This window comes from Balaenoptera acutorostrata, chromosome 5, assembly GCF_949987535.1.
Source record: "Balaenoptera acutorostrata chromosome 5, mBalAcu1.1, whole genome shotgun sequence".
NCBI classification, from domain to species: Eukaryota; Metazoa; Chordata; class Mammalia; order Artiodactyla; family Balaenopteridae; genus Balaenoptera; species Balaenoptera acutorostrata.
The window spans coordinates 113,657,011-113,684,311 of NC_080068.1; the positions used below are offsets into that span (position 1 = coordinate 113,657,011).

Below are 27,301 nucleotides of genomic sequence, written 5' to 3' on the forward strand. Positions count from 1 at the left end.
GGATACATTCTGATACAGAAAAAAGTATTGTTCTAAGTAATCTTAAAACTCAGTATTTTGTATGTTCTCAGTGGGAAATAATCCAAGGACAAAAAGAACTACAAAGAAATCTTTAATTTAATAACTTCACGTTTGTAATAATATTAGTGTTGTCATTTTGGAACTATTTTAGTATATTGTAGGATAAAACAAATAAGTAAGGCTGTTACCATTAGGAATCAAGATTTTCAGCAGAAGAGAAGAGAGATGCAGGCATAAAATCAAAAAAGTTAAATTAAAACACCATCATCTTAAATTTGAATTGGAAATGTCAATGTGAACTGATTATTCTTTTTCTTCTATTTAAAAATGTATTATGTTTTCTATCTCTACGTATTGTAGAACTCTGGAAGTAATAACAGCACACCATCAGTGAACACCCTTATTATCCAGATTATGGTCTCTAGATACCATCCCTACTTAAAAGGAACCAAGAATCTTTTTTGGATAAATGATTAATTTGAAGTCTGAAGGAAGAATGGTACAAAATGTCATGCCAGAAAGCAAGGAAGCTAACAAAGACAGTGGGTTCATATCAAAAGGACACTGGGGTCAGCTTTAATGGGATCTCACTGGCCAAAGATTGGGTAGTTTGGCCATCAAAGTGAATAGTAACTAATTCGTTAAGTCACTTTGAGTTAATAAAAGGCATGAATTCAGAATAATACTAAAAATATAAAGGGAAGCAAAAAATAAGCAAAGCAGAACTCATTGAACATCATTGTCTTTTCTATGGCATCAACTCATTCTGAAAATTGAAAAAACTTTAAAAACAAGCATTTACCCTGCTTTTCCAGTATGAAAGATATTCAGAGAAACCAAATTCTTGATGTTGAAAAAAGCATTATTTAAATTTTGTTGTGGAGTTTAATCATGCAAATAAGGTTTAAATTTATTCAGCATTTTTGCTTTGAGTTTTTTCAAGAGTGCTTTAAACTGAGCTGTCCTATTAAGTTATTCTACTGTTACAAAGCCAGATTAAAATTTTTTTTTATCTTCTTGCTTTTCTGTATGTTAACATCCTATATATAGGATAAAAAAATTTATTCATGTTTGTTAACATTGTTCTTTTGTTTTGCTTTGAATTGCCTTTTCAGCAGTATCCTGGTATGAACCAGCTGTCCTCCAGTCTGGGAGGATTGAATCTTCAGAGTTCTTCACAACCAGAAAGTTTGAGACCTGTAAACCTTACTCAGGAGAGAAATATTTTACCCATGACTCCTGTTTGGGCTCCTGTACCTAACTTGAATTTAGACCTCAAAAAATTAAACTGTAGCCCAGAGTAAGTATTTAATTTATAATCTTTAGTAAGTAAAACCTTGTCAAAAACGTTGTATGACTTTCAAAAATAGTAAAAGTACTATGGTATTAATTCCTTGATTGGAAGTTTTGTTAATGTGAACTCTTGTAAACTAGTTTATATAGAAATTCTAGATGTAAAATTCAATTTAGGTCATTGGATCCTGTCCCCATCTCTGTCGCCATCCAATCTCATTCCCTATCATCTAATGCTAGGAAAAATTTTTTCTATTTTAGTGAAGGGTTTTAGGAACCCAAATCTAACTATATTTTTTTTTCTTAAATTTCTTTTTCCTCACTTTTCACCAGTAGTAACTTCTGATGTCTTTTAAATAAGGTGAAATCTTTAAAATTTTATGCACTTCAGTCTCTACTTGAAAAGGATACAAACTTCATTTGTGTAATCCCAAGAACAGGTTTAGATAAATAATTTTTCTCTGAATTTTCTTTTCCCACTCAGTGTAGAATGAGAAGACCATTGCCCCCAGGCATATTTATCCAGCCTGAATTTAGATTTGGATTTTCTTTATTGAATATTTCCTCACCTTATGGAGAAGTTTAGCTGGCAGCCTCCATCTGGTGGCCACAACCCCCTGGTGTATCGTCTGGGTGGATGAGCTCTGTTACTCACCTCATAGTGCCCCCAAAAGCAAAAGTTCTCTGTTATTACCTGCTTTCCTTACTTCTGTCTCCTAAGAATAGGATATTCCTCTGCACCCAGACATCCTCCTGCTTGTGGAATCTCTCCTCAAAAAGTAAACTATGATTCACAGACAACATTCACAAACAACTCCGATTCACAGCAACATCACAGACAACATTTCTTCCTTGCATTAGGATTAGTGTTCTTTAGAGGCCATATATATATATATATTCTTTTTTTAAAGGCAGTAGTTTTCTAGCTTTTAAAAAAACTAAGTTCCTCTTTTTTTCAACCAAAGTCTTATATAGATTTCCAATACAGGAAACAGAAAATGGAGGTGCTTCAAGGGTTCCACCTCTTCTACCACACCCTACCACCAGCCCCCCCATCAGTGCCGAAGGCAGTGCCAAGATCATTTCTATAAAAATGTGTAATCATTGGTTCTAGATTGAAAGTAGCTGCCTATCCTTCTGAATGTAACTTGCCATCAGGTCGATAAGTATGTGGATTATGGCCTTGTACTATGAATGGTTAGGCATCCCCCAAGTAGGTAAATATAGTCTATGTATATGTGTAAGAGATCACATAGGTAGGGAATGGTGTCTGTGTTTCTACTCAGTTATGTGTTTTCTGTGAAAATATCTCTTATCAAAACAACAAAGCAGAGTAATAGGCTTTAGAGTATAGGCTTTAGAGTTTGACAGACCTAGGTTCATACCATGGTTCCACTGATAAGTAGCTGTGAAACTGCCAATTACTCAACTTCTCAAACCTCAGTATTGTCAACTGTAAAACAGGAATAATAATTGTGCCTACATATTAAGATAAATCATTCAATATTTACTGAATGCCTTCTAAATAAAGTGCCAGGCACTGTTTCTAGGTGCTGGGAATGAAGCAGTAAACAAAGTTCTCAATCTCATACAACCAGTATCCTATTAGGGAAGATACACTGTGAACAGTCAAACCAATGGGTGTATAATGTAAATGTAATTTCAGAGAATAACTATGAAGTAGGGAGTAGTAAGGGTAGAGGGTGACTATTTTTAATTGAAGAGTCGGGATGGGTTTTCCCAAGGAGTTATTAACATTTGAATAGAGATCTGAATGAAATGAGAGAGCAAGATGTGACTCTGGAAAAAGAGTGTACCAAGCTGCATGAACAGCAAATGCAGAAGTCCTGAAGCCGGAACCAACTTGGCGTGTTCAAGGAACGTCACCAGCGTGGAGTCAACCCGTAACTGGGTATCTCTACATACTGTCAAGCACTCCTTAAAATTCCTGTCACGGTTTCCAGTTCCTATGCTTCTTATCTCTTTGGTTGCTCCTTTATTGATTCTGTGTCTACTGACCTTAAGTTACTTACTCTATGAGAGGAATAGTGCTAGGGTGACACAAGGACAAAATGATCTCTAATCTCAAATGACGAAGATAAAGAAAGTACACAACCAACTAAAGCAGATCAGACTAATTGATAACACAGAAGCATAAACAGATCTCAGAGCACAGAGGAAGAAGTCTTTCTTTCTGACTTGCGATCAAGGGTGAGGATGGTTTCACAAGGAGCTATAGCTTTGATGAGACTCATAGAAAGATTAGGAGTTCAGCAGATGAAGAAAGACAGCAAAGCAGGAACAGCGTCATGAAAGCTGAACCTTTTCACTCATGTTTTCTGCTCCCTCCTGTTCAGGCCCTGATAGTCATGATGGAGTTACTGTTTGTTCCTGAATGTGTTGTACTTTCTCACCATGAAAATGTTGAGTCCTTAATTTAGGCCTTTTGACATATAAATTACATATATGCCCGTTTAAAGTAATCAGGACCCTCCTAATTATAGTTATGTAATATAACCAAATGATTTTCATGTATGCCCTTAAATGTTTAGTTATCTACAACTATCTACATCAATATTGTTTTTTATCTCTGATAGCTAACGTAGTCCGTGTTGTTTATATCTTTGCAGTTCATTTCGGTGTACTTTGACAAATATTCCACAGACACAGGCTTTACTGAATAAAGCGAAGCTTCCTTTAGGATTGTTGTTACATCCCTTCAGAGACTTAACGGTAAAGTAACATATTTTAAAATATTAGTGGGTACTGACCTGTGTACTTATGTGCGAGGTATTCAGATTGTATATTTTCTTAGAATTTTTTTCATGTTCTTTCATTTGAAGTTAGAATTAATCATTTCTGTCAGTTTCAATACAGCAAACATTTTCTGTCACCTGCTTTGTGACAGGCCCTAAACTAAGCACTGGTAAATACAAAGATAATTAAGTCATTGATGTTGCCCCTAAGAAATTCTTATCTAACAGGGGACAAAGATATCCCAAATAATTACAGTGCAAATAATTACAGTGCAGGAAAACTAATACATGTAACTAATCAAATTCTATGAAGTACTTAGGTGGTGAATATAGTATTGGAAGGGATTTCCTCTGGGTACAGTAGCAGACTTTACTACAAGTAATGAGATCTGGGCTGGATTTTGAAAGGTTAGTAGTTTTAGAAGTTGGAAAGGACGTAGAGGATAGATAAACTTTAGGAGTTCTTTTTTAAACATAAAGGAAACACCAGCAATGATACGCATTTAGGGAGGAAAATCGTATGATTGTTCCCAACTGTATTAATCAAATAACCTTTGTAATAATAAAGTCTAAATGCGTCAAGTCTATTGAATTAAAACATTACTTTTTAAAGTTTCCACAGTCTGTTTGACTTAACACCTAGCTTGCTGGATTTTTACACATACTTCTGATATTTCATGCAGATATGTTGAATTTAAATTAAAATTTCTAAACTTCAGAAATAACGTTTATCCAGATACATTCTATTTATACTTTAAGTTGCATTTCTCCCTCACACATTTTTATGACTGTGGTTTTCTACGTTCATTGCTACTGAGTTTCTTTTGCTCTCATTCAACCAAAAAATATTTATTGACTACCTGTCATGCTGGGTGCTGAGGATACAGAGGACATTGCTTCCTCGTGGAGCTTTCTTTCCCACTAGGATGTATAGAAAGGAGCAAAGTGAATAGAAAATAAAATAATTATAATATGCAATAAGTACCTTGAATTTATTCATTCAGTAAATACTATTTGATCACCTGTAATAAAATTGCAACCTTTATCTCGAAACCAAGATAGTTAATTTCCCATATACATAGGTGAAATTTTTTTTTTTTTTTTTTTTTTGGCTGCATTGAGTCTTTGTTACTACTCGCAGGCTTTCTCTAGTTGCGGCAACGGGGGGCTACTTTTCGTTGCAGTGCGCGGGCTTCTCATTCTTCTCATTGCAGTGGCTTCTCTTGTTACGGAGCATGGTCTCTAGGCACATGGGCTTTAGAGCACAGGCTCAGTAGTTGTGGCACACGGGCTTAGTTGCTCCACGGCATGTGGGATCTTCCCGGACCAGGGCTCGAACCCATGTCCTCTGCATTAGCAGGCAGATTCTTAACCACTGCGCCACCGGTGAAGTCCCCGAAAATTTTTGTCTAAATACATATTCCATATGTGATACCTTCTGGAAGTATATACACTAAATTGGCAGCAGTGACTTCCTCTGGAATGTAGAATTCTGGATAATTTTTTATTTTCTCTTTCAGTTAAACATATTTCCTGATTTTTTCACAAATGATATGTAGTTACGTAATAAAAATTATTTTTGTGAAAAAAATTAAGTACAAAAATAAATGTTTATGTATGGATAGGGAGGAAAAAATTCAGAAGGAAATATACTAAAATGTTATCAGGGGTTAATTCAGGGAGATAGAATAATATGTGTCATATTTTCTAAATTTCTTATATTGAATATAAAGTTCCTTTCCCAAACTAAGCATAAAGAGATGTATAGTGTTTGAGGCACATTGTGTTTGGTTCCTCGTGGCCACGGTTCCCAACAGGACTGTGTGGCTGTCTTAACAAGCAGGGTCTTGAGAGTCTGTTACCAGGTGCAGGCAAGCAGCAAAGACAAAGGCATTTTTATATGGTGCATGTTTCTTTCTCACTCTTGTTTCTTGAGTTTAGCTGACAACTGAGGTTATTCTATTTTCTTGGCCAACCAGGCTTTTCTCGTCTGCCAGTAACTTTCATTACATTTGGTGTGACTTTATTTTAGTGTTATTTCATAGTTTGCGACAGAAGAGGGAGAAGCCTTGATAGCTGCTCGTGTTGCTCAGTGCACCACTGGATTTGATTAAAATGCTCCAATTTCAAAACACAAGTGTGGTTTCTGTTCTGTGTATGGAGCAGAGCAGTGTGTGGTGCATTTTCCTCTGGAGTGCTTTTTCTGCTACAACAGCTTTATTTTATTTCCTAGCAATTACCAGTGATAACATCCAATACCATTGTGAGGTGCCGATCTTGTCGAACATATATCAACCCTTTTGTGTCCTTCATTGATCAACGTAGATGGAAATGCAATTTGTGCTATAGAGTTAATGATGGTGAGTTTCAGATTCTTAAAATAAGTGTGTTTTATATTATTTTAAACATTTTGACATTTTTGCCATTATCTGGTCTCTCTCTCCTCATTGCTTTAAAAACTTCCATGCCACTTTTAATGGAGAGAATACAGGCTAGGGACACTTCGTTTTGGCTGGCCAAGGGAATAATTGATAATGAGGAGAGTGACAGGGAGGGGAAAGTAAAAAGAATTTGTAAAACCAGCGGTGAAGGTCATGCACATGAGATCATGCAGACTAATTATGCTTGACCCTGACAAGTTAAGGTTGTCTTCTGTTTGTACATTTGGTTCATTCAACTCAGTGTGGATCTCTGCCAGTATGTGTGAACACATGTGTGCATGTGTATCTATTGTCCCCTTTAGTCATTCTTAGGTCCTCTTAGTATAATTGCTTTTGAATCTGTGTTTCTGTCTGATTTCTTTTCCATGTCATGTGATATAAGAAATAGGACACAAGCCTAAGAAGCAAGATTACTTGTATCCTGGTTTTCTCATCTGATTTCAGTAAATAAGTTTTTTTATCCTTCTGATTTATTTTTTTTAAAAGGGCTTAAGGCATTAGTGTTTATCATTAGATCTTCACAGAACTGTTGTTGTAAACCTCATAAATATTGATGATAGAGGAGTTTATTTCTAGGCGTGTATATGTATTACTAAATTTGTACTGGATTCCTAATCTTATCTAGTTCCTGAAGAATTTATGTATAATCCCCTTACCCGATCTTATGGAGAGCCTCATAAACGGCCAGAAGTTCAGAATCCAACAGTGGAGTTCATTGCTTCTTCAGATTATATGGTAACTATTCAGTGTTAAAATTAGTCGTGGGATGCAATTGTATTGGTCATTTGTAATTTGCTGTTAAGTGAATTCTTGTCTAAATTTTGAAATTGTCCATAGTATGAATTTTTTGAAATAGTGCTGAAAGTTTATACTTAATAAATAGAAAGCCCTTTGTAAAGATTACTTGATCTCCTAGAAGAATGCAGTTATATCACTAAGAAACATTGGTAATGTTTCATGATGAGCACTAGCATCTACAATTTGTTGTCATTTTGATTTGATTACTTGCATGGAATGAATATAAATATTCTTTTTACCATTTTCCTTAAACAGAAAAACTCGTGTTTTTGCCAAAAACTGCCGTTTTCAGGCTCTTAAAGATATCACCGTCTTACTGGTTCACCCAGTACAAATATCAAGATAAATGGATACTAACTTGAATCTGACTTTTCTCTTTCCACTTCATCATAAAATTCTACCTGTTTTTTAATTATACTGATTCTTCAGATCTCATTCTTCTTTTCCGCTTACAAAAACAAATTCTTGGCCTAAGTTCTGCTCATTTCTTTATTATTTATACTCATTTAAAATATCTGTATAATAACTTGCATTTCTTCTGTGTACTCACTTCTAATCTTTGTTGTCTGCACAAATGTAAAACGTTGCTAGTGGGAAAAGGTGAATAGGGACAACTAATGTGTATGAAGTTCCTGGTGCTTGGCCCATTTCCTTCTTTATTTTTGTGATTTTTTTATGATCCTTTGTGTCCAATTTCGCATCTGCCCACTGAACTACTATTTTCTCGTCTGTTTCCATATTAACTATATTTTCCATTTTAACTCATTGTCACTTTTACTCTCAACTTCTTCTTCACAACTTGTTATATTCCCAACTCTGTTCTGGCTCCTTAGGAATCAGTCTAATTGAAGTGGTGAAGTAAGAAGTAATCTTTAATTTTTAGCATATGACCTATATGATTCTTGATTGGCATATCTTCTTTTTTTTTTTTTTCCGAATACACTCAGTAAATATCCAGTAGTAGTTGTGATATAAAAAGAATAAATTATACCTACTAAATACATTACATTATTTCTGTTCCTTTCAGCTTCGTCCACCGCAACCAGCAGTTTACTTGTTTGTTTTAGATGTGTCTCATAATGCAGTGGAAGCTGGATATTTGACAATTTTGTGCCAGTCACTGTTAGAAAATCTAGACAAGTAAGAATTTTTTTACTCATTTTGTGTGTGTGTGTGTGTGTGTGTGTGTGTGTGTGTGTGTGTGCGTGTGTGAAGTGTTTATTAGCAATTTATGGGGTTGGTTTTTATTAAGTTTGATTTCATTGGTTTAATCACTAAAAGAGTACGTCCTGTCTACTTTAGAATAAAGATCCTGCTACTTAGATTATTATGATTTATGACTTGATATCTGATTCTTAAAACCATAAAAGTTTTAATACTTGGTAAGGAATTTAGATCTCATCTAACTATCCCTCTGACTTAGCAGATCTGAACACTGGGACTCAGAAAATTCAACTTAGCCAGGGTATCAAGAGAGAAATGAGAGAAATCTAGCTGTAATTTATGCCTGAGCAAGGAGTTTTTCATAAGATAGTTTCAAATGTGCTAATGAGAGAATGAGCCAAATAAAGGGAAGGAGGGAATTGATTTTGTGCTGAATATTCCAGGAAACCAGAAACTGAAGTGGCACGTTAGTAAGGAGCTTTATGGTGGAAGTGGAAACAGAGTATAGGATCGGGTGATTGTACTCGGCTTTAATGCCTACCTGTGTGTCTACCAGTATTAGTCATGAAGGAGACCCGTAAATAACTTAAAAAATGAACCTTCCAAATCTCTGGAAGACACAGTTGTTTATACATTTCTTTTTCTACTCCAACACTCATAAGAAATATGACTTAAGATTGTTAGTAAGAGTAGTTTCTTATTGCAGTGATTCTTGACATGTGTAGAGGTGTAGGGGTGGTTATATATGAATATTTTGTCAGAAGTACTAGGTTATTCCAAAAGGTTCTTCTCCCCCATCTTCCATTTGAGTTTGAGAGTTCTTGCTCTACTGAGTGCTTGCTGTAGCCACCATAATTGCATATCACTGATCTTGGCCTGTGAATAAACTGATAACATTGAGACATTCAAGATTAAAAACATCCATAGACATTAAATGATTCGCTTTTAGATTCTGTTAGTAACTTGGAGTTTTCATATTTTTATCCTTGATTGAAGCATTTGCCCTTTTTTAAGTCTCAAGTGCTTAATTCGGACATAACTTAAGCATTGTGTGGCAGTGGAAGACCCTCTGCAAAGAAATAGTTTTTAAGACTGAAGAGTTAGCTTGCTGGAAAAGTATGTGAGAATTATAGCCCTAGAAATAGGAGCCAGTCCAACAAAGATGAGTGACTGCGAACTCAATGGACTATGCAAAGCCAAAAGATAAAATTGGGAATGAAAAATAGTTTTTAAAATTATCATTTCTTTCTTTAGGCTTCCTGGAGATTCACGAACAAGAATAGGATTCATGACCTTTGATAGCACTGTTCATTTCTACAATTTACAAGAAGGATTATCACAGCCTCAGATGTTGATTGTGTCTGATATAGATGGTAAGCAGTGAATAAAATAAAACTCTGTTTATTAATAAAACAGAATTTTGGAATTAAGCCTACTTTATTTTACAGTACATCTTGTAATGCTGTACGGATAATTTGGCCTACTTTGGTATTTGTTTTAAAATAACTGTTTTCCTGGAAAATACCTGATTCTAAGTTTTTTACACCCGTGTGTGTGTACTTATACCTGTGAGCACACACACACATATGATACATACAACGTATATATATATTTAATAAAGCAATATTATGGTACCTGTTATATGTATGGCCTTAGAAAAACTAAGATTTTTTAATTCAAAATTCTTTTGGCTTGATTTATCATTTGGTTAAAATATATGTTTTCCCTATAGATGTTTTTCTACCTACACCGGATAGCTTACTTGTGAATCTGTATGAGAGTAAAGAGGTGAGATTGATTTTTTTTCTTAAAGTATTAAAGTATTTCTCTTACTTCAACTGATTACTAAAATGCTGAACATGTGTTTACTTGGTGTATATTAACGTTGCAGTAGACAATGTAGGTAGATACCTGTTGACTACTCACTTTACATTACAGTCCTCCAAAATGTAGTGGCACGTACTATACTCTGGAATGTTTTAAGGAATATTGCTTTGCCTTTTCAGTAATTCAATTTTTAATCTTTGTTTTCCCAGCTTATAAAAGACTTATTGAATGCATTACCAAATATGTTCACCAATACAAGAGAAACACACAGTGCCCTGGGTCCTGCGCTCCAGGCTGCCTTTAAATTAATGTCTCCAACAGGTGGCCGTGTGTCTGTATTTCAGACACAGTTACCTTCCTTGGGGGCAGGACTTCTGCAGTCCAGAGAAGATCCTAATCAGAGATCAAGCACAAAGGTATTTTATATTAGTTTCTCTGTCATATTTAAGATCGTGTCTTCTACCTCTATAGACTGTGTAATTATTTGTTTGTTATTCTATTTTTCTACTTCATTGATAGTAAAAAAAAAAAAAAAGAAAGAAAACTGGTAAGAGAGTTAAATTCAATTATTGATTTGTTTTTGTGTTGCAGTGTGTTCTTTTTATTACTTTGTTTACAAGTCATAGAAATTTAGAAATTATCTACTCTAACCCTTTTATTTTACAAATGAGGAAACAGATTAAGTGGTCTTGCCAAAAGTTATTAAGTATTTAATGGTAAAGATGTGACTTGATTTTCTGACTCCACTGCTCTTTTCTATTTCACAAGTGATAATACTTACTAAATCTGAGATATTATAATTTAACATGCACATACTAATAAACTTTTTTATTATAAAGGTAATGTAAATCATTGTATAAAACTTGGAAAGTGGAAACAAATATAAATCAGTTATCTCACTGTCAAGATAATAGCATTTAGTTATACAAATACAAATAAGCATAACTGGGTATCATACATTATTCTATATTTTTTAAATGACTTTTTTCATTGAAGAGTACATAGTGAGCATTTTCTGAGGTCCCTAAAAATTCTCCTTAAAAAAATGTTTTTTAGTAAATTTGAAAAACTCGATTTAATTAATTGCCTGCTAGCTGTTGAATAGTTGTTGCCAGTATTTTCACTATTAAAAAAAAAAGAATATGAGGCTGAATATTACTAGGGTTTTACATGAAGATTTGGTCAGGGTATTTTAATCCCTATTTCAAATAATAAATGAACTGGGACAATCATTTTTGTTCTGTACATAAGTTTTTTCTGACCTCAACTTATATATGTATGAAAATGCCATTACAACTAGTTATGAGTATGAATTAAACACGTTTAATAGTGTTATAAATCTTTAGCCACGTATTCGTTTTTTCCGTGAGATAAATTCCTAGAAGTGAAATTATTGGATCAATGAGTATAAACTGTATATAAATTATTATTGTATTCTACTTACTGGGGGTTTTATCAACCTCTACTCTTAAGGACTCATCTTCTAGCCACCGTTAAGTATTGTTGCTTTTTTATTCTTTACCAATTTGCTAAAGAAGAATAGCACTATATTGTAATCCATTACAAAATACTGAGGTGTTTTGAACAGAGGAAAGTGTTTACTGATTCTTTGATACAGTTTTAGGGTTTTTTTTTCTCATTTAACTTCCAGAAATGTTCTCTATCTTCCTGGGACTCAAAAGCTTAAGTATCTCTTCCGTTTTAAACTCTGATATAATAGTCATACACTATAGTTAAGAAGATTGAAACATTTTGTTGTGCAATGTAGCATAGTAATTAAGAACTTGGCGACCGGCTCTTGCATTCTTAACTCTTCTCCGGTGCCACCTCCTCAGCTCAAGTGTCCTCATACCAACAAGAAAAACTTTCCTTAATCTGTTATTCTCTCATGTTGTTATGTAAGAGTGTTATGTCCAGTAATGGGTAACAGCACTCACTCTGGAGCCAGACTTCTTGGGTTTATTATATCCCAGCATCTACCACTGAATGACAATGTAATTGGTCGAGTTACATAATCATTTTTTTGGCCTCAGTTCTCTCATCTGTAAAATGTTGGTAACTCTATGAGATATATGTTATTATGAGGGTTAAATAATTTATATAAAACATCTGTGCTGGCCCATAAGTGCTTTATAAATGTTAGCGATTGTTATTATTCTCATAGGAAATTTGTGCCAACTACCTAGACATTTTAAAAAACTCCTTAGTTTGATAGGGGGACAGAGGAAATCCTCTTCCTTATTTTAACAGACAGAAATATATGCATAATTCAAGGTTTCTAGCTCTTACTTTGTGACCTGTTGACTTAGGTTGTACAGCATCTTGGCCCTGCAACTGATTTTTATAAGAAACTTGCTTTAGATTGCTCAGGGCAGCAGACTGCAGTGGATCTGTTCCTTTTAAGTTCACAGTACTCTGATCTCGCTTCTCTAGGTAAGGAGATATCATTGTGTTTATCTGTTTACATAAACATTTTTAGCATATAATTAAATCTAAACTCTTTACCAAGAGTTCTCAATAGTTTGGGGAGAAAGATGTGAATTAGATAATGTCTATGAAAATTACCCGTAAACTTTAAAGCACTAAACACATCTAAAATACTATTGTGGGTTGCTGTTGTTGTTTTCAAATACAATTCCTTTACCATTCTGCTCAACAGTAAATTTATTGTATATTTTACAAATGTTTGTGTTTCTCAGATATATATATTATCCCTATTTTGGCCACTTTAGTTTTCTTTCACTACGAGTCAGATTTCTTCATAATACAGAATGTGCACTGCTATTGGACAAGTAGAATATTATTGTTTCTGTAGCTAATACTTTTTATATTTCTCTCTAAAGCTTGCATGTCCAAGTATTCTGCAGGGTGCATCTATTATTACCCATCTTTCCACTATACTCACAATCCTTCACAAGCAGAAAAGTTACAAAAAGATCTAAAACGATATCTCACAAGAAAAATTGGATTTGAAGCTGTTATGAGAATAAGGTGTACTAAAGGTATGAAATTATATAAATTATACTTTATATTACATACTTTTATCAAAATTAATAAGCATTCATATATTGATGACCTTTGACTACCTATAATAATCATAAAGGATTTTCTGCTTGATCCAGTTAGCTGTACCCTGTTTTAAATATAGTTATTAAATAATTGCCCAATTTTTTAAGCAATTTGAATAAGTGGGCAAAGGTAATGTTTTGCTTTATTAGAAAGAACCCAAGAGAAAGTCCACATTGGAGGTGATTTCAGAAGAATTTGAGGAATAGGGAGGATCTTAAGTGAAAATCGTCAGATTAATGATCTTTGCCTTCCTAATCATTCAAATGGTCTTCAATTTACATTATCTCTTTTATGTGAATGTTTGCTGGAGGGATTCTCATCCCTTACTTTAATTCTTAAGTAAGTTGTATAGTAACCTTCATTTGTTTAATTTTGTACGTTAGGTCTTTGTCTGACTTCAAATTACCTATAGGAAAATATTATAAGATCGTCAATACAAGTTAAATGTGTAGCCTCCTTTTATATAACCTGCATTGGTGTTTTTGAATTGATATTTTAGGACCTCCACCGACAATACAGTACTACTCCCCAGTTATCCTTTTGATTCAAAATCAGAGATATTTTTTTATTTTAAAAAGTAGCTCTAGCCTGAGGTAAAGATACTAGTGTTACCTCATCTTTTATAACAAGTTTTCTCTTCCGTAGGTCTTTCCATGCACACTTTTCATGGAAACTTCTTTGTCCGTTCCACTGATTTGTTATCCCTCGCCAACATCAATCCTGACGCTGGATTTGCAGTACAACTGTCAATTGAAGAAAGTTTGACGGATACTTCCTTAGTGTGCTTTCAGACAGCCCTGTTATATACATCAAGCAAGGGTAATGTTAACAGAAATGACATGTAACCTGCAACAGTAATTCTCCCCTCCTTTCACGTGCTGGGAGAACAGGGAGAAAGAATGGACACCCGTGGGAAGTAATGGAATTTGTATTAGTTAATCAAATATATGTTCCATTCTTTCTTTTATATTCATTTTTGAATCTTTAAAGAATATCTTTTTTGACTTGTGGAAGATTTGTATTCCCAGGATCATACTACTATAATAACTGACACTAAATCTATCTGTGTCATCCTGAGCATTATTTCTTTTCTCATAACGTAAGAAATGCTGCGTGGTACTTCAGGCCTACATTTGTTATTTCACAGTCTAAGGTTTCTGATATTTTATTATGTTGCGTATAATTTAGACAGAGTGATATTAAGATAAAACCAGAACCTAATGTTCGACTATATACAAAATGCAATATATGTTCATAGTCTATGTTCAGATTTGGAGAATGTTTAATTTTCTTTAAAACATGTTTATTGTAAAGCTTTGTTTTTGCGTTTCAAAATCCTGTTGGTGATTTAATACAATCAAAACAATAGCTTGAATAATATTTCGACCTGTCTGCTTTCTTTCTTTCTTGGTCTAATGTATTTTGCAATGACGTGGATCCATCCTTTCATTAGGTGAGCGGAGAATTAGAGTGCACACACTTTGCTTGCCAGTGGTCAGTTCGCTAGCAGATGTATATGCAGGAGCTGATGTACAAGCTTCCATCTGCCTCCTGGCAAACATGGGTGAGTAAGAAAGTGAAGCAACAGGTGAAATGTATTTTCCTGTCCTAAAAACTGAAGGCTGGGCATTTTTTTACCCTAGAAATCCCTTATTTTAAAAAGTATATGTTTTACATTTTCATTTGCAACAGTGTGAATTGGACTGTTCTTATATTTATTATTAATTCTTTAGTTTAAAAATAATGTGTGGGATTCATAATCACTAATAACTGGTACCAACTCAAATGTTTTTCAAATGGTGAATGCGTGAACAAATTATGGTACATCCGTATAATGGGGTACAACTCGGCAATAAAAAGGAATGAACTGTTGATACGGGAATGGGCGTGACTCTCAAAGGCATTATGCTAAGTGAAAGAAGCTAGACTCAAAAGACTACATACATATGATTCCATTTATATGACATTCTGGAAAAGTGAGAATTACAGGCATGAAGAATAGATAGTGATTATCAGGGTTGGTGGCAGGGGGAGGATTTCACTACAAAGGGGCAGCCGCAGGGGATACGTTTAGAATGATGGATCTTGATTGTGGCAGTGATTACATGGCTATGCATTTGACATACATATATGACACTCTGAAAAGTAAATTTTACTATATGTAAGTTTAAAAAACTCCTTTGGAGAATTAGTATAACACAGTGTTTTGTTTTTAATGAATTTACCTTTTAGATGAGTGTAGATGTAAAATGAACCTTGTTATTTTCCATGTAGTCCTGGAGAAAGATAACCATTATTACTCATCTTGGGAACAAGTTTAGTAACATTTGCTAAGGATCCCAATATTTTAATTATCATTTTTTATCTTATATTTCAAATTAATTATACTATAACTATTTTTCAATAATTGTTTTATTTTTAATATTTGGGCATTTGTATCTCTGTTTTACTAAAATATGTACCTGGGGGAAAATAAGTTCCACACTGATATCTGGTTCGTCATTGTCTATATTTAGGGAACCTGTGTTTAGTTTGCCCTCTTTTTTTGTTGACCAAGGAATGCTTTGACGGAGAAGATATTAGAGGATCATAAGGGATAATTCAGACTGCAGAACGTGCATTGTTTATGCAGAAAAGAATGATGCTTTATACATGTGACTTCTGTTTGAGTAATGAAAAGATACCCAGAGCTTTCTCAGAAGTAGATGGATGGTACATCTTCTCTAATATCAATAGCAATTAAGTGTTTTTAGACTTAAAAAGATTAAAACAAAAAGGTCCAAAACAATCTAGATTTGTTCTGATTGTCAGATTTATTCAGATTTAGTTCCAAAATTGTCTAATGAGCAGATTTTTTTTTTTGTAATGGCTGCACCACACGGCATACATGATCTTAGCTCCCCAGCCAGAGGTTGAACCCGCACCCCCTGCAGTGGAAGTCTTAACCACTGGACTGCTAGGGAAGTGCCCAGATGCTTTTAAATTGAGGGAGCAGGTGAAATGTATTTTTCTAACCTAAAAATGGAATTTTTGTTGGTTTCTTAAATTGGCATGTAAATTTTATCTCTTATAGTATTCATTGGCATCTAATGATTAAATACTTTTTCATTTTGGTTGCTTTATAGCTGTGGATCGATCAATTTCATCAAGTCTGTCAGATGCAAGAGATGCCTTAGTGAACGCTGTGGTGGATTCATTATCTGCATACGGCTCAACTGTCTCAAATTTACAGCACTCTGGGTTGATAGCACCCAGCTCCCTCAAGTTGTTTCCTCTCTATATTTTGGCCCTTCTCAAACAGGTAGTTCTCTATATACTGTTAGATTTAGTAAAGTCTTTTGAAATTCTTGATACATAGGTGAAAAATGAAGCCTAGGTTTTCTGAGGGGTTTTAAATATTTGATTAGACAATTATGCAGCTTAGCATTGGAAGAGTTTTGAACAGGAAAAGACGAGTGGAAAATGAAGGTATACAGATACATGATGAGTCTCGTACAACCATATGCTCTCACTCTAACATGTGGGAGCAGCTTGAATAATGGTGTGCGTATAGCGCACTCCTAGTGTGTGCTCCTGGAAAGAGACTTTAAGGAAAAGATCTACTGTTCATTGAACATCTTCCCAAGTCTTAGCCACCGTAACAGGTGTTACATATACATCACCTTATTTAATCCTTACAGCAGCCTAGAGAGGTGAGTAGTATTTTCCCTGTTTTTCTTATGATGACAGTATAGCTTTGAGAAGCTAAGTAACTTGCTCACATACCTACCTATTGAATGTCAGAGCTGAAAATTGAATCCAGGCCTGTCTGGTTTGAAGGCTGTGCTTTTTCCATGACTGATGGTATATATTTGTTTTAATATTTGTCCACTATATTTATGTTTTACTGAAAAATGTGTATCGTTTTTCCATGTAGAAAGCATTTAGAACTGGTACAAGCACACGCCTGGATGATCGTGTATATGCCATGTGTCAGATAAAGTGTCAGCCACTTGTTCATCTAATGAAAATGATTCATCCCAACCTATACAGGGTAGACAGACTGACAGATGAGGTATGATTTTTTTTTCAGTGTGTTTGAAATTTTTTAATTTAAATTTATTTGGATGTCTTGATTCTACAGCTAAGGTAGTAATGTATTATTAACAATTTCTTCCATCTGTTTTTCCCCTGTGGTAATAATACATTAAATAAGGACACTAACTATGGATTTGATTGGACAATAGGACTATTAGATACTGTCATAGTTACAGAGTTTTCAAAAATAGTTTCATATGGGAAGTAATTCACCTTGTGGGTTTGCTTACATTTACTGCAAAGGTATGCTATAGAGTGGGCAGTTCCATCTATATTTTGAAGATATTGACTGTTTTTGATGTGATCAGAGTGAAACTTTGATTATATTATTGTAAACCAAATCTGGTATCCAACAGTATTTTTAATATGCAAATATGTAATGTCTTTTTTCTTCCTTGTGTTAAAACTCTGCTATTTGGAATCATCTCTGTATTTTGTTACTAGAGGAATGTAAAAAAGTCCTTTGCAGCAGATTTAGTAGTCATACTTTTAACATAGCCTGATCCCAGAAGGGAAGGAAATGGACAGGTCATTTTACACATTCATGTTTTTATCTTTTAAATTTGAATACATTCAAGCATCTTTTAATTTAAATACATCTGAGCATCTTGATTCTACAGCCACGGTGGTAATGTATTATCAATATAGTTGACCCTTGAACAACGAGGGGGTTAGGGGCACCAACCCCTGTGCAATTGAAAATCCGTGTGTAACTTTATAGTCAGTCCTCTGTGTCCTCTGTTCCGTATTCAACCAACTGCAGATCATGTAGTACTGTAGTATTTATTGAAAAGAACTGCATATAGGTGGACCCATGTAGTTCAAACCCATGTTGTTCAAAGGTCAACTGTAATTTTTTGCATCCTACAAAATTCTCAAGTATCATTTTTCAGTATTTCATACAGAGCTAGGGGCCATTAGCTTCCAGCCTGTGATAATAGTAATGTAAGTACATTCACAATCCATCTTTTTCTTTTCAGGGTGCAATACACGTTAATGACAGGGTGGTACCTCAGCCACCTCTTCAAAAATTGTCTGCAGAGAAACTGACACGAGACGGTGCTTTCCTTATGGACTGTGGCTCTGTAAGCACCCACTACTGACACAAGCTTAACGCTTCCAGCTGGCCAAAGGAGAAACACTTACAGGGTCCAGCTCTGTTATCACCGATCAGGCAGTGAAAGGTGGATTAGGAATTCAAAGGCAGTAAATTGGTAACCGGCACAGGAGGTCAATTTATTTAAGAGAAGTAAAGAGATAAATTCCTGTCTTCAAGGATTTTACCATCAAGAATCATAAAATTCAAAGGGACCTCAAGAATTTGTCTAGTTCAACTTGATCCATTGTCTGAAATGCCATTAATAATTAGGAGTTCAGGAGAGGTCATTGGATAGGGTGGTGGTGAAGGGTGTCAGAATGGGCAAGATGGCTTCATAAATGATGCCTTGTGAGCAGGAAAGGGGTTCGGATAGCCACAGTATGGGGTGGGGCAGGAACGGGGTAGGGGTGGGAGGCATTAGTTAAAGTACAGAGACAGTAATTGAAATGATGGAACTAGTGGGTAGGAAATAGAGAAAGTCAGTTATCCTGGTTGAAGCATTACATTCGTGTTGGGAAAAAGGTAAGGAAAGTGGTAAAATATATTTTATGAGAAACCTTGACATTTAAGCAGAGAAGATATGAACCTCTCTAGATTCCTGAATGTAGATTCCAAATGTGCCACTTACAGGTTTCCTTTTTTACTTTCATGTTTGTTCCTACTTGATTTGAGTTAGTATACTTTGCCTCTGTTATGCTTGATAATTTTGAGAAAAGTAGCTATACTCGGTTTCTGATTAGGAAGTTTTAATATTTTGTTATTGTTATTTTTAGGTTTTTTACATTTGGATTGGAAAAAGCTGTGACAATAACTTTATAGAGGATGTGCTCGGGTATCCGAATTTTGCATCAATACCACAGAAAATGGTCAGTGGATTTTGTGTACTTGTTTAAAATTTTTTTTGTGAGATAAAATTCCCATGAGTCACATTTTAACCATTTTAAAGTGTACAGTGCATTAGTTTTTAGTATATTCACAATGTTTACAACCATTTCCAGTATCGAATTTCAGAGCATTCACCTCAAAAAGAAACCTATATCCCCAGTTCTTCCTTTCTTTTTTTTTTTTTAATTTTTGAATTTTATTTTATTTTATTTTTATACAGCAGGTCCTTATTACTCATCAGTTTTATACACATCAGTGTATACATGTCAATCCCAATTGCCCAATTCATCCCACCACTACCACCATCCCCCCGCCGCTTTCCCCCCTTGGTGACCATATGTTTGTTCTCTACATCTGTGTCTCAACTTCTGCCCTGCAAACCGGTTCATCTGCACCATTTTTCTAGGTTCCACATATATGCGTTAATATACGATATTTGTTTTTCTCTTTCTGACTTACTTCACTCTGTATGACAGTCTCTAGATCCATCCACGTCTCTACAAATGACCCAATTTCGTTCCTTTTTATGGCTGAGTAATATTCCATGGTATATATGTACCACATCTTCTTTATCCAGTCGTCTGTCGATGGGCATTTAGGTTGCTTCCATGCCCTGGCTATTGTAAATAGTGCTGCAATGAACATTGGGGTGCATGTGTCTTTTTGAATTATGGTTTTCTCTGGGTATATGCCCAGTAGTGGGATTGCTGGATCATATGGTAATTGGTAATATGGTTTAGTTTTTTAAGGAACCTCCATACTGTTCTCCATAGTGGCTGTATCAATTTACATTCCCACCAACAGTGCAAGAGGGTTCCCTTTTTCTCCACACCCTCTCCAGCATTTGTTGTTTGTAGATTTTCCGACGATGCCCATTCAAACTGGTGTCAGGTGATACCTCATTGTAGTTTTGATTTGCATTTCTCTAATAATTAGTGATGTTGAGCAGCTTTTCATGTGCTTCTTGGCCATCTGTATGTCTTCTTTGGAGAAAGGTCTATTTAGGTCCTCTGCCCATTTTTGGATTGGGTTGTTTGTTTTTTTAATATTGAGCTGCATGAGCTGTGTATATATTTTGGACATTAATCCTTTGTCCGTTGATTCATTTGCAAATATTTTCTCCCATTCTGAGGGTTGTCTTTTCGTCTTGTTTATGGTTTCCTTTGCTGTGCAAAAGCTTTGAAATTTCATTAGGTCCCATTTGTTTACTTTTGTTTTTATTTCCATTACTCTAGGAGGTGGATGAAAAAAGATCTTGCTGTGATTTATGTCAAAGAGTGTTCTTCCTATGTTTTCCTCTAAGAGTTTTATAGTGTCTGGTCTTACATTTAGGTCTCGAATCCATTTTGAGTTTATTTTTGTGTATGGTGTTAGGGAGTGTTCTAATTTCATTCTTTTACATGTAGCTGTCCAGTTTTCCCAGCACCACTTATTGAAGAGCTGTCTTTTCTCCATTGTATATCCTTGCCTCCTTTGTCGTAGATTAGTTGACCATAGGTGCATGGGTTTATGTCTGGGCTTTCTATCCTGTTCCATTGATCTATATTTCTGTTTTTGTGCCAGTACCATTATTGTCTTGATTACTGTAGCTTTGTAGTATAGTCTGAAGTCAGGGAGTCTGATTCCTCCAGCTCCTTTTTTTTCCCTCAAGACTGCTTTGGCTATTCGGGGTCTTTTGTTTCTCCATACAAATTGTGAAATGTTTTGTTCTAGTTCTGTGAAAAATGCCATTGGTAATTTGATAGGGATTGCATAGATTCTGTAGATTGCTTTGGGTAGTATAGTCATTTTCACAATATTGATTCTTCCAATCCAAGAACATGGTATATCTCTCCATCTGTTGGTATCATCTTTAATTTCTTTCATCAGTGTCTTATAGTTTTCTGCATACAGGTCTTTTGTCTCCCTAGGTAGCTTTATTCCTAGATATTTTATTCTTTTTGTTGCAGTGGTAAATGGGAGTGTTTCCTTAATTTCTCTTTCAGATTTTTCATCATTAGTCTATAGGAATGCAAGAGATTTCTGTGCATTAATCTTGTATCCTGCAACTTTACCAAATTCATTGATTAGCTCTAGTAGTTTTCTGGTGGCAGCTTTAGGATTCTCTATGAGTAGTATCATGTCATCTGCAAACAGTGACAGTTTTACTTCTTCTTTTCCAATTTGTAATCCTTTTATTTCTTTTTCTTCTCTGATTGCCGTGGCTAGGACTTCCAAAACTATGTTATGTTGAATAATAGTGGTGAGAGTGGACATCCTTGTCTTGTTCCTGATCTTAGAGGAAATGCTTTCAGTTTTTCACCATTGAGAATGATGTTTGCTGTGGGTTTGTCGTATATGGCCTTTATTATGTTGAGGTAGGTTCCCTCTATGCCCACTTTCTGGAGAGTTTTTATCATAAATGGGTGTTGAATTTTGTCAAAAACTTTTTCTGCATCTATTGAGATGATCATATGGTTTTTGTTCTTCAATTTGTTAATAAGGTTTATCACATTGATTGATTTATGTATATTGAAGAATGCTTGCATCCCTGGGATAAATCCCACTTGATCATGGTGTATGGTCCTTTTAATGTGTTGTTGGATTCTGTTTGCTAGTATTTTGTTGAGGATTTTTGCATCTATAATCATCAGTGATATTGGTCTGTCATTTTCTTTTTTTGTAGTATCTTTGTCTGCTTTTGGTATCAGGGTGATGGTGGCCTCAGAGAATGAGTTTGAGAGTGTTCCTTCCTCTGGAATTTTTTGGAAGAGTTTGAGAAGGATGGGTGTTAGCTCTTCTCTAAATGTTTGATAGAATTCACCTGTGAAGCCATCTGGTCCTGGACTTTTGTTTGTTGGAAGATTCTTAATCACAGTTTCAATTTCATTGCTTGTGATCGGTCTGTTCATATTTTCTGTTTCTTCCTGGTTCCGTCTTGGAAGTTATACCTTTCTAAGAATTTGTCCATTTCTTCCAGGTTGTCCATTTTATTGGCATAGAGTTGCTTGTAGTAGTCTCTTAGGATGCTTTGTATTTCTGCGGCGTCTGTTGTAACTTCTCCTTTTTCATTTCTGATTTTATTTTTCATTTCTGATTTTATTGATTTGAGTCCTCTCCCTCTTTTTCTTGATGAGTCTGGCTAATGGTTTATCAATTTTGTTTATCTTCTCAAAGAACCAGCTTTTAGTTTTATTGATCTTTGCTATTGTTTTCTTTGATTCTATTTCATTTATTTCCGCTCTGATCTTTATGATTTCTTTCCTTCTGCTAACTTTGGGTTTTGTTTGTTCTTCTTTCTCTAGTTCCTTTAGATGTAAGGTTAGATTGTTTATTTGAGATTTTTCTTGTTTCTTGAGGTAGGCTTGTATAGCTATAAACTTCCCTCTTAGAACTGCTTTTGCTGCATCCCATAGGTTTTGGATCGTCGTATATTCATTGTCATTTGTCTCCAGGTATTTTTTGATTTCCTCTTTGATTTCTTCAGTGATCTCTTGGTTATTTAGTAACGTATTGTTTAGCCTCCATGTGTTTGTTTTTTTACGTTTTTTTCCCCTGTAATTCATTTCTAGTCTCATAGCATTTTGGTCAGAAAAGATGCTTGATATGATTTCAGTTTTCTTAAATTTACTGTGGCTTGATTTGTAACCCAAGATGTGATATCTCCTGGAGAATGTTCTGTGCACACTTGAGAAGAAAGTGTAATCTGCTGTTTTTGGATGGAATGTCCTATAAATATCAATTAAATCTGTCTGGTCTACTGTGTCATTTAAAGCTTCTGTTTCCTTATTTATTTTCATTTTGGATGATCTGTCCATTGGTGTAAGTGAGGTGTTAAAGTCCCCCACTATTATTGTGTTACTGTCGATTTTCTCTTTTATAGCTGTTAGCAGTTGCCTCATGTATTGAGGTGCTCCTATGTTGGGTGCATATATATTTACAGTTGTTATATCTTCTTCTTGGATTGATCCCTTGATCATTATGTAGTGTCCTTCCTTGTCTCTTGTAACATTCTTTATTTTAAAGTCTATTTTATCTGATATGAGCATTGCTACTCCAGCTTTCTTTTGATTTCCATTTGCATGGAATATCTTTTTCCATCCCCTCACTTTCAGTCTGTATGTGTCCCTAGATCTGAAGTGGGTCTCTTGTAGACAGCATATAGATGGGTCTTGTTTTTGTATCCATTCAGCAAGCCTGTGTCTTTTGGTTGGAGCATTTAATCCATTCACGTTTAAGGTAGTTATTGATGTGTTTGTTCCTATGACCATTTTCTTAATTGTTTTGTGTTTGTTTTTGTAGGTCCTTTCTTCTCTTGTGTTTCCCACTTAGAGAAGTTCCTTTAGCATTTTTTGTAGAGCTGTTTTGGTGGTGCTGAATTCTCTTAGCTTTTGCTTGTCTGTAAAGCTTTTGATTTCTCCATTGAATCTGAATGAGATCCTTACTGGGTAGAGTAATCTTGGTTGTAGGTTCTTCTCTTTCATCACTTTAAGTATATCATGCCACTCCATCCTGGCTTGTAGAGTTTCTGCTGAGAAATCGGCTGTTAACCTTATGGGAGTTCCCTTGTATGTTATTTGTCGTTTTTCCCTTGCTGCTTTCAATAATTTTTCTGTGTGTTTAATTTTTGCCAATTTTATTACTGTGTGTCTCAGTGTGTTTCTCCTTGGGTTTATCCTGTATGGGACTCTCTGTGCTTCCTGGACTTGGGTGGCTGTTTCCTTTCCCATGTTAGGGACGTTTTTGACTATAATCTCTTCAAATATTTCCTCAGGTCCTTTCTCTCTCTCTTCTCCTTCTGGGACCCCTATAATGCGAATGTTGTTGCGTTTAATGTTGTCCTAGAGGTCTCTTAGGGTGTCTTCATTTCTTTTCATTTTTTTTTCTTTATTCTGTTCTGCAGCAGTGAATTCCACCATTCTGTCTTCCAGGTCACTTATCCGTTCTTCTGCCTCAGTTATTCTGCTATTGATTCCTTCTAGTGTAGTTTTCATTTCAGTTATTGTATTGCTCATTTCTGTTTGTTTGTTCTTTAATTCTTCTAGGTGTTTGTTTTTTAATTCTTGTAGGTCTTTGTTAAACATTTCTTGCATCTTCTCGATCTTTGCCTCCGTTCTTTTTCCGAGGTCCTGGATCATCTTCACTATCATTATTCTGAATTCTTTTTCTGGAATGTTGCCTATCTCCACTTCATTTATTTGTTTTTCTGGGGTTTTATCTTGTTCCTTCATCTGGTACATAGCCCTCTGCCTTTTCATCTTGTCTATCTTTCTGTGAATTGGTTGAATTGGTGGTTTTTGTTCCACAGGTTGCAGGATTGTAGTTCTTCTTGCGTCTGCTCTCTGCCCTCTGGTGGTTGAGGCTATCTAAGAGGCTTTTGCAGGTTTCCTGATCGGAGGGACTGGTGGTGGGTAGAGCTGGCTGTTGCTCTGTTGAGCGGAGCTCAGTAAAACTTCAATCTGCTTGACTGCTGATGGTTGGGGCTGGGTTCCCTCCCTGTTGGTTGTTTGGCCTGAGGCAACCCAACACTGGAGCTTACCTGGACTCTTTGGTGGGGCTAGTGGCGGACTCTGGGAGGGCTCACGCCAAAGAGTACTTCCCAGAACTTCTGCTGCCAGAGTCCTTGTCCCCTCAGTGAGCCACAGCCACTGCCCGCCTCTGCAGGAGACCCTCCAACACTAGCAGGTAGGTCTGGTTCAGTCTCCCCTGGGGTCACTGCTCCTTCCCCTGTGTCCCGATGGGCACACTACTTTGTGTGTGTCCTCCAAGAGTGGTGTCTCTGTTGCCCCCAGTCCTGTTGAAGTCCTGCAATCAATTCCCACTAGGCTTCAAAGACTGATTCTCTAGGAATTGCCCCTCCCGTTGCCGGACCCCCAGGTTGGAAAGCCTGACGTGGGTCTCAGAACCTTCACTCCAGTGGGTGGACTTCTGTGGTATAAGTGTTCTCCAGTCTGTGAGTCACCCACCCAGCAGTTATGGGATTTGATTTTACTGTGATTGCGCCCTTCCTACCATCTCATTGTGGCTTCTCCTTTGTCTTTGGATGTGGGGTATCTTTTTTGGTGAGTTCCAGTGTCTTCCTGTCGATGATTGTGCAGCAGCTAGTTGTGATTCTGGTGTTCTCGCAAGAGGGAGTGAGAGCACGTCCTTCTACTCTGCCATCTTGGTTCCTAATCCCAGTTCTTCCTTTCTGTTTTCCCGTGGCAACCACTAATTTACTTTCTATCTCTACGGATTTGCCTGTTCTGGACAATTCATATACAGTATATGGATTCACACAATATGCAGCCTTTTGTGTTTGACTTCTTTTACTTCTCACAGTGTTTTCAAGGTTCATCCATGTTGTAGTATGTATCAGTAGTTCATTCTTTTTTATGACTAAATAATAGTCCATTGTATGAATATACCACATTTTGTTTGTCCAGTCATCTGTTCATGGGCATTTGGGTTATTTCTACTCTGGGGCTGTTGTGAACAGTGCTGCCATGAACAATTCATGTAGAAGTGTTTGTGTGAACATCTGTTTTCAAGCTTTCTTGGGTATGTAACTAGGAGTGGAATTACTGGGTCATATGGTAAACTCTAAGTTTAACTTTTTGAGCAACTGCCAAACTGTTTTCCAACAACTTTAACTTCTCTAATTGAAATTATTTTGCTGATAACAAACATAATTTTTTCAGTAGGCCTTTACTGTATGTGTGTTAATACCAAAGAAATATGATTCTGAAAGCAGTTCTCTATACTTAATGGAAAAGGCCTACCTTACTGTAAATATATCCTTTCTCCTAAATGAATATAAAGTCAGTGTGATTCTTACCACATTTGCTGTTTGATTTATTTTTTTAAATTTGACGCATTAATCCCAGAGTTCATTTCTAAGACTCAGCAAATGAGGATAATAAGGAAAAGTTTGAAAAGAGAGAATACTATCAGCAAAGAGGAAAGCATGTGAAAAACAGGTCCTGCTAAAGAAAATAGTAAACTTTATTTTATAGCTGTATTTATGCACTGTGATACTGGCACAATAAACATATCAGTGGAACAGAACAGAATACAGAAATGGATCTAATTCATGAAAAATAGAATGCGGTAAAGATTGCATTTCAAATCACTGAAAAAATGGAATATTAGAAAATTAATATTTATTATATTAAAATGGGTAAGGCCTTTGTAAGTCAGTGGTAGAAAAGGTTAAAGACTCTGAGAGCATAAAAATAAAACATTTCTATCTGGTAAAATAAATAAAGCCAAAAGACAACTAAATCAGAAGATTATTGGTAACTCATATGACTGGAAAGGGGCTTATTTCTCTAGGATAAGAAGTTCTCTTACAAATCTTTAAGAAAAGGACACCCATACTCCCTCAAATAAGAAAAGAAAAATAAGAATGATTTGAACAGGTAATTCATGGGCAGAAAATATGGTAGTGGCCATATGAAACAATGTTCAACTTCATTTGTAATTAAGAAAACAAAATAACAGCATAGCATTTCTTTCATTTATCAGATTTTTGCCAGCTGGTAAAATTTTTTTTAATTTGATAACAGGCAGTAGTGCAGAGGGAATAGGTCAACAGGCCTGTCAAATACTATGGATTGGACTCTACATTTACACAGTCTTTTGGAGGGTCATTTGACAATATCTGTTCAAATTAAAATCACACAGTGTATGAAACAGTAAATTATTTACTCCTAAGAATATATCCTATAGGTATATTCATGGAAGAATTTATATGTACACATATACTTGTAGCATTAAATAAGTAATATCTATGCATCTATTAAAAAGAATACAACCTGAAGAGAGAATAATGCGCAAAGAATAGACTTTTTAGGTCTCTAAAATAGTCTTGCATATAGTGTTAAATATATTTACACATTCACACTATTCTT

General features: G+C 35.4%; 1 protein-coding gene across 5 annotated transcripts in view; it reads left to right on the forward strand.

The window, feature by feature from the left end:
• SEC24B (SEC24 homolog B, COPII coat complex component) overlaps nucleotides 1-27,301 on the forward strand; it is a 93,624-nt gene that overhangs the window by 64,608 nt on the left and 1,715 nt on the right. For 3 of the 5 annotated variants that reach the window (XM_057546524.1, XM_057546526.1, XM_057546528.1), the window contains 16 exons: nucleotides 1,137-1,321; nucleotides 3,945-4,047; nucleotides 6,304-6,430; nucleotides 7,137-7,246; nucleotides 8,337-8,449; nucleotides 9,728-9,846; nucleotides 10,206-10,261; nucleotides 10,510-10,716; nucleotides 12,610-12,733; nucleotides 13,144-13,302; nucleotides 14,015-14,188; nucleotides 14,823-14,933; nucleotides 16,495-16,670; nucleotides 17,286-17,423; nucleotides 18,427-18,531; nucleotides 19,319-19,411. In XM_057546524.1, the coding sequence (XP_057402507.1) occupies nucleotides 1,137-1,321; nucleotides 3,945-4,047; nucleotides 6,304-6,430; nucleotides 7,137-7,246; nucleotides 8,337-8,449; nucleotides 9,728-9,846; nucleotides 10,206-10,261; nucleotides 10,510-10,716; nucleotides 12,610-12,733; nucleotides 13,144-13,302; nucleotides 14,015-14,188; nucleotides 14,823-14,933; nucleotides 16,495-16,670; nucleotides 17,286-17,423; nucleotides 18,427-18,531; nucleotides 19,319-19,411 (2,100 nt within the window). The remainder of the gene's footprint in view (nucleotides 1-1,136; nucleotides 1,322-3,944; nucleotides 4,048-6,303; nucleotides 6,431-7,136; nucleotides 7,247-8,336; nucleotides 8,450-9,727; nucleotides 9,847-10,205; nucleotides 10,262-10,509; nucleotides 10,717-12,609; nucleotides 12,734-13,143; nucleotides 13,303-14,014; nucleotides 14,189-14,822; nucleotides 14,934-16,494; nucleotides 16,671-17,285; nucleotides 17,424-18,426; nucleotides 18,532-19,318; nucleotides 19,412-27,301) is intronic. The other 2 variants (XM_057546525.1, XM_057546527.1) reach the window with 1 other exon arrangement.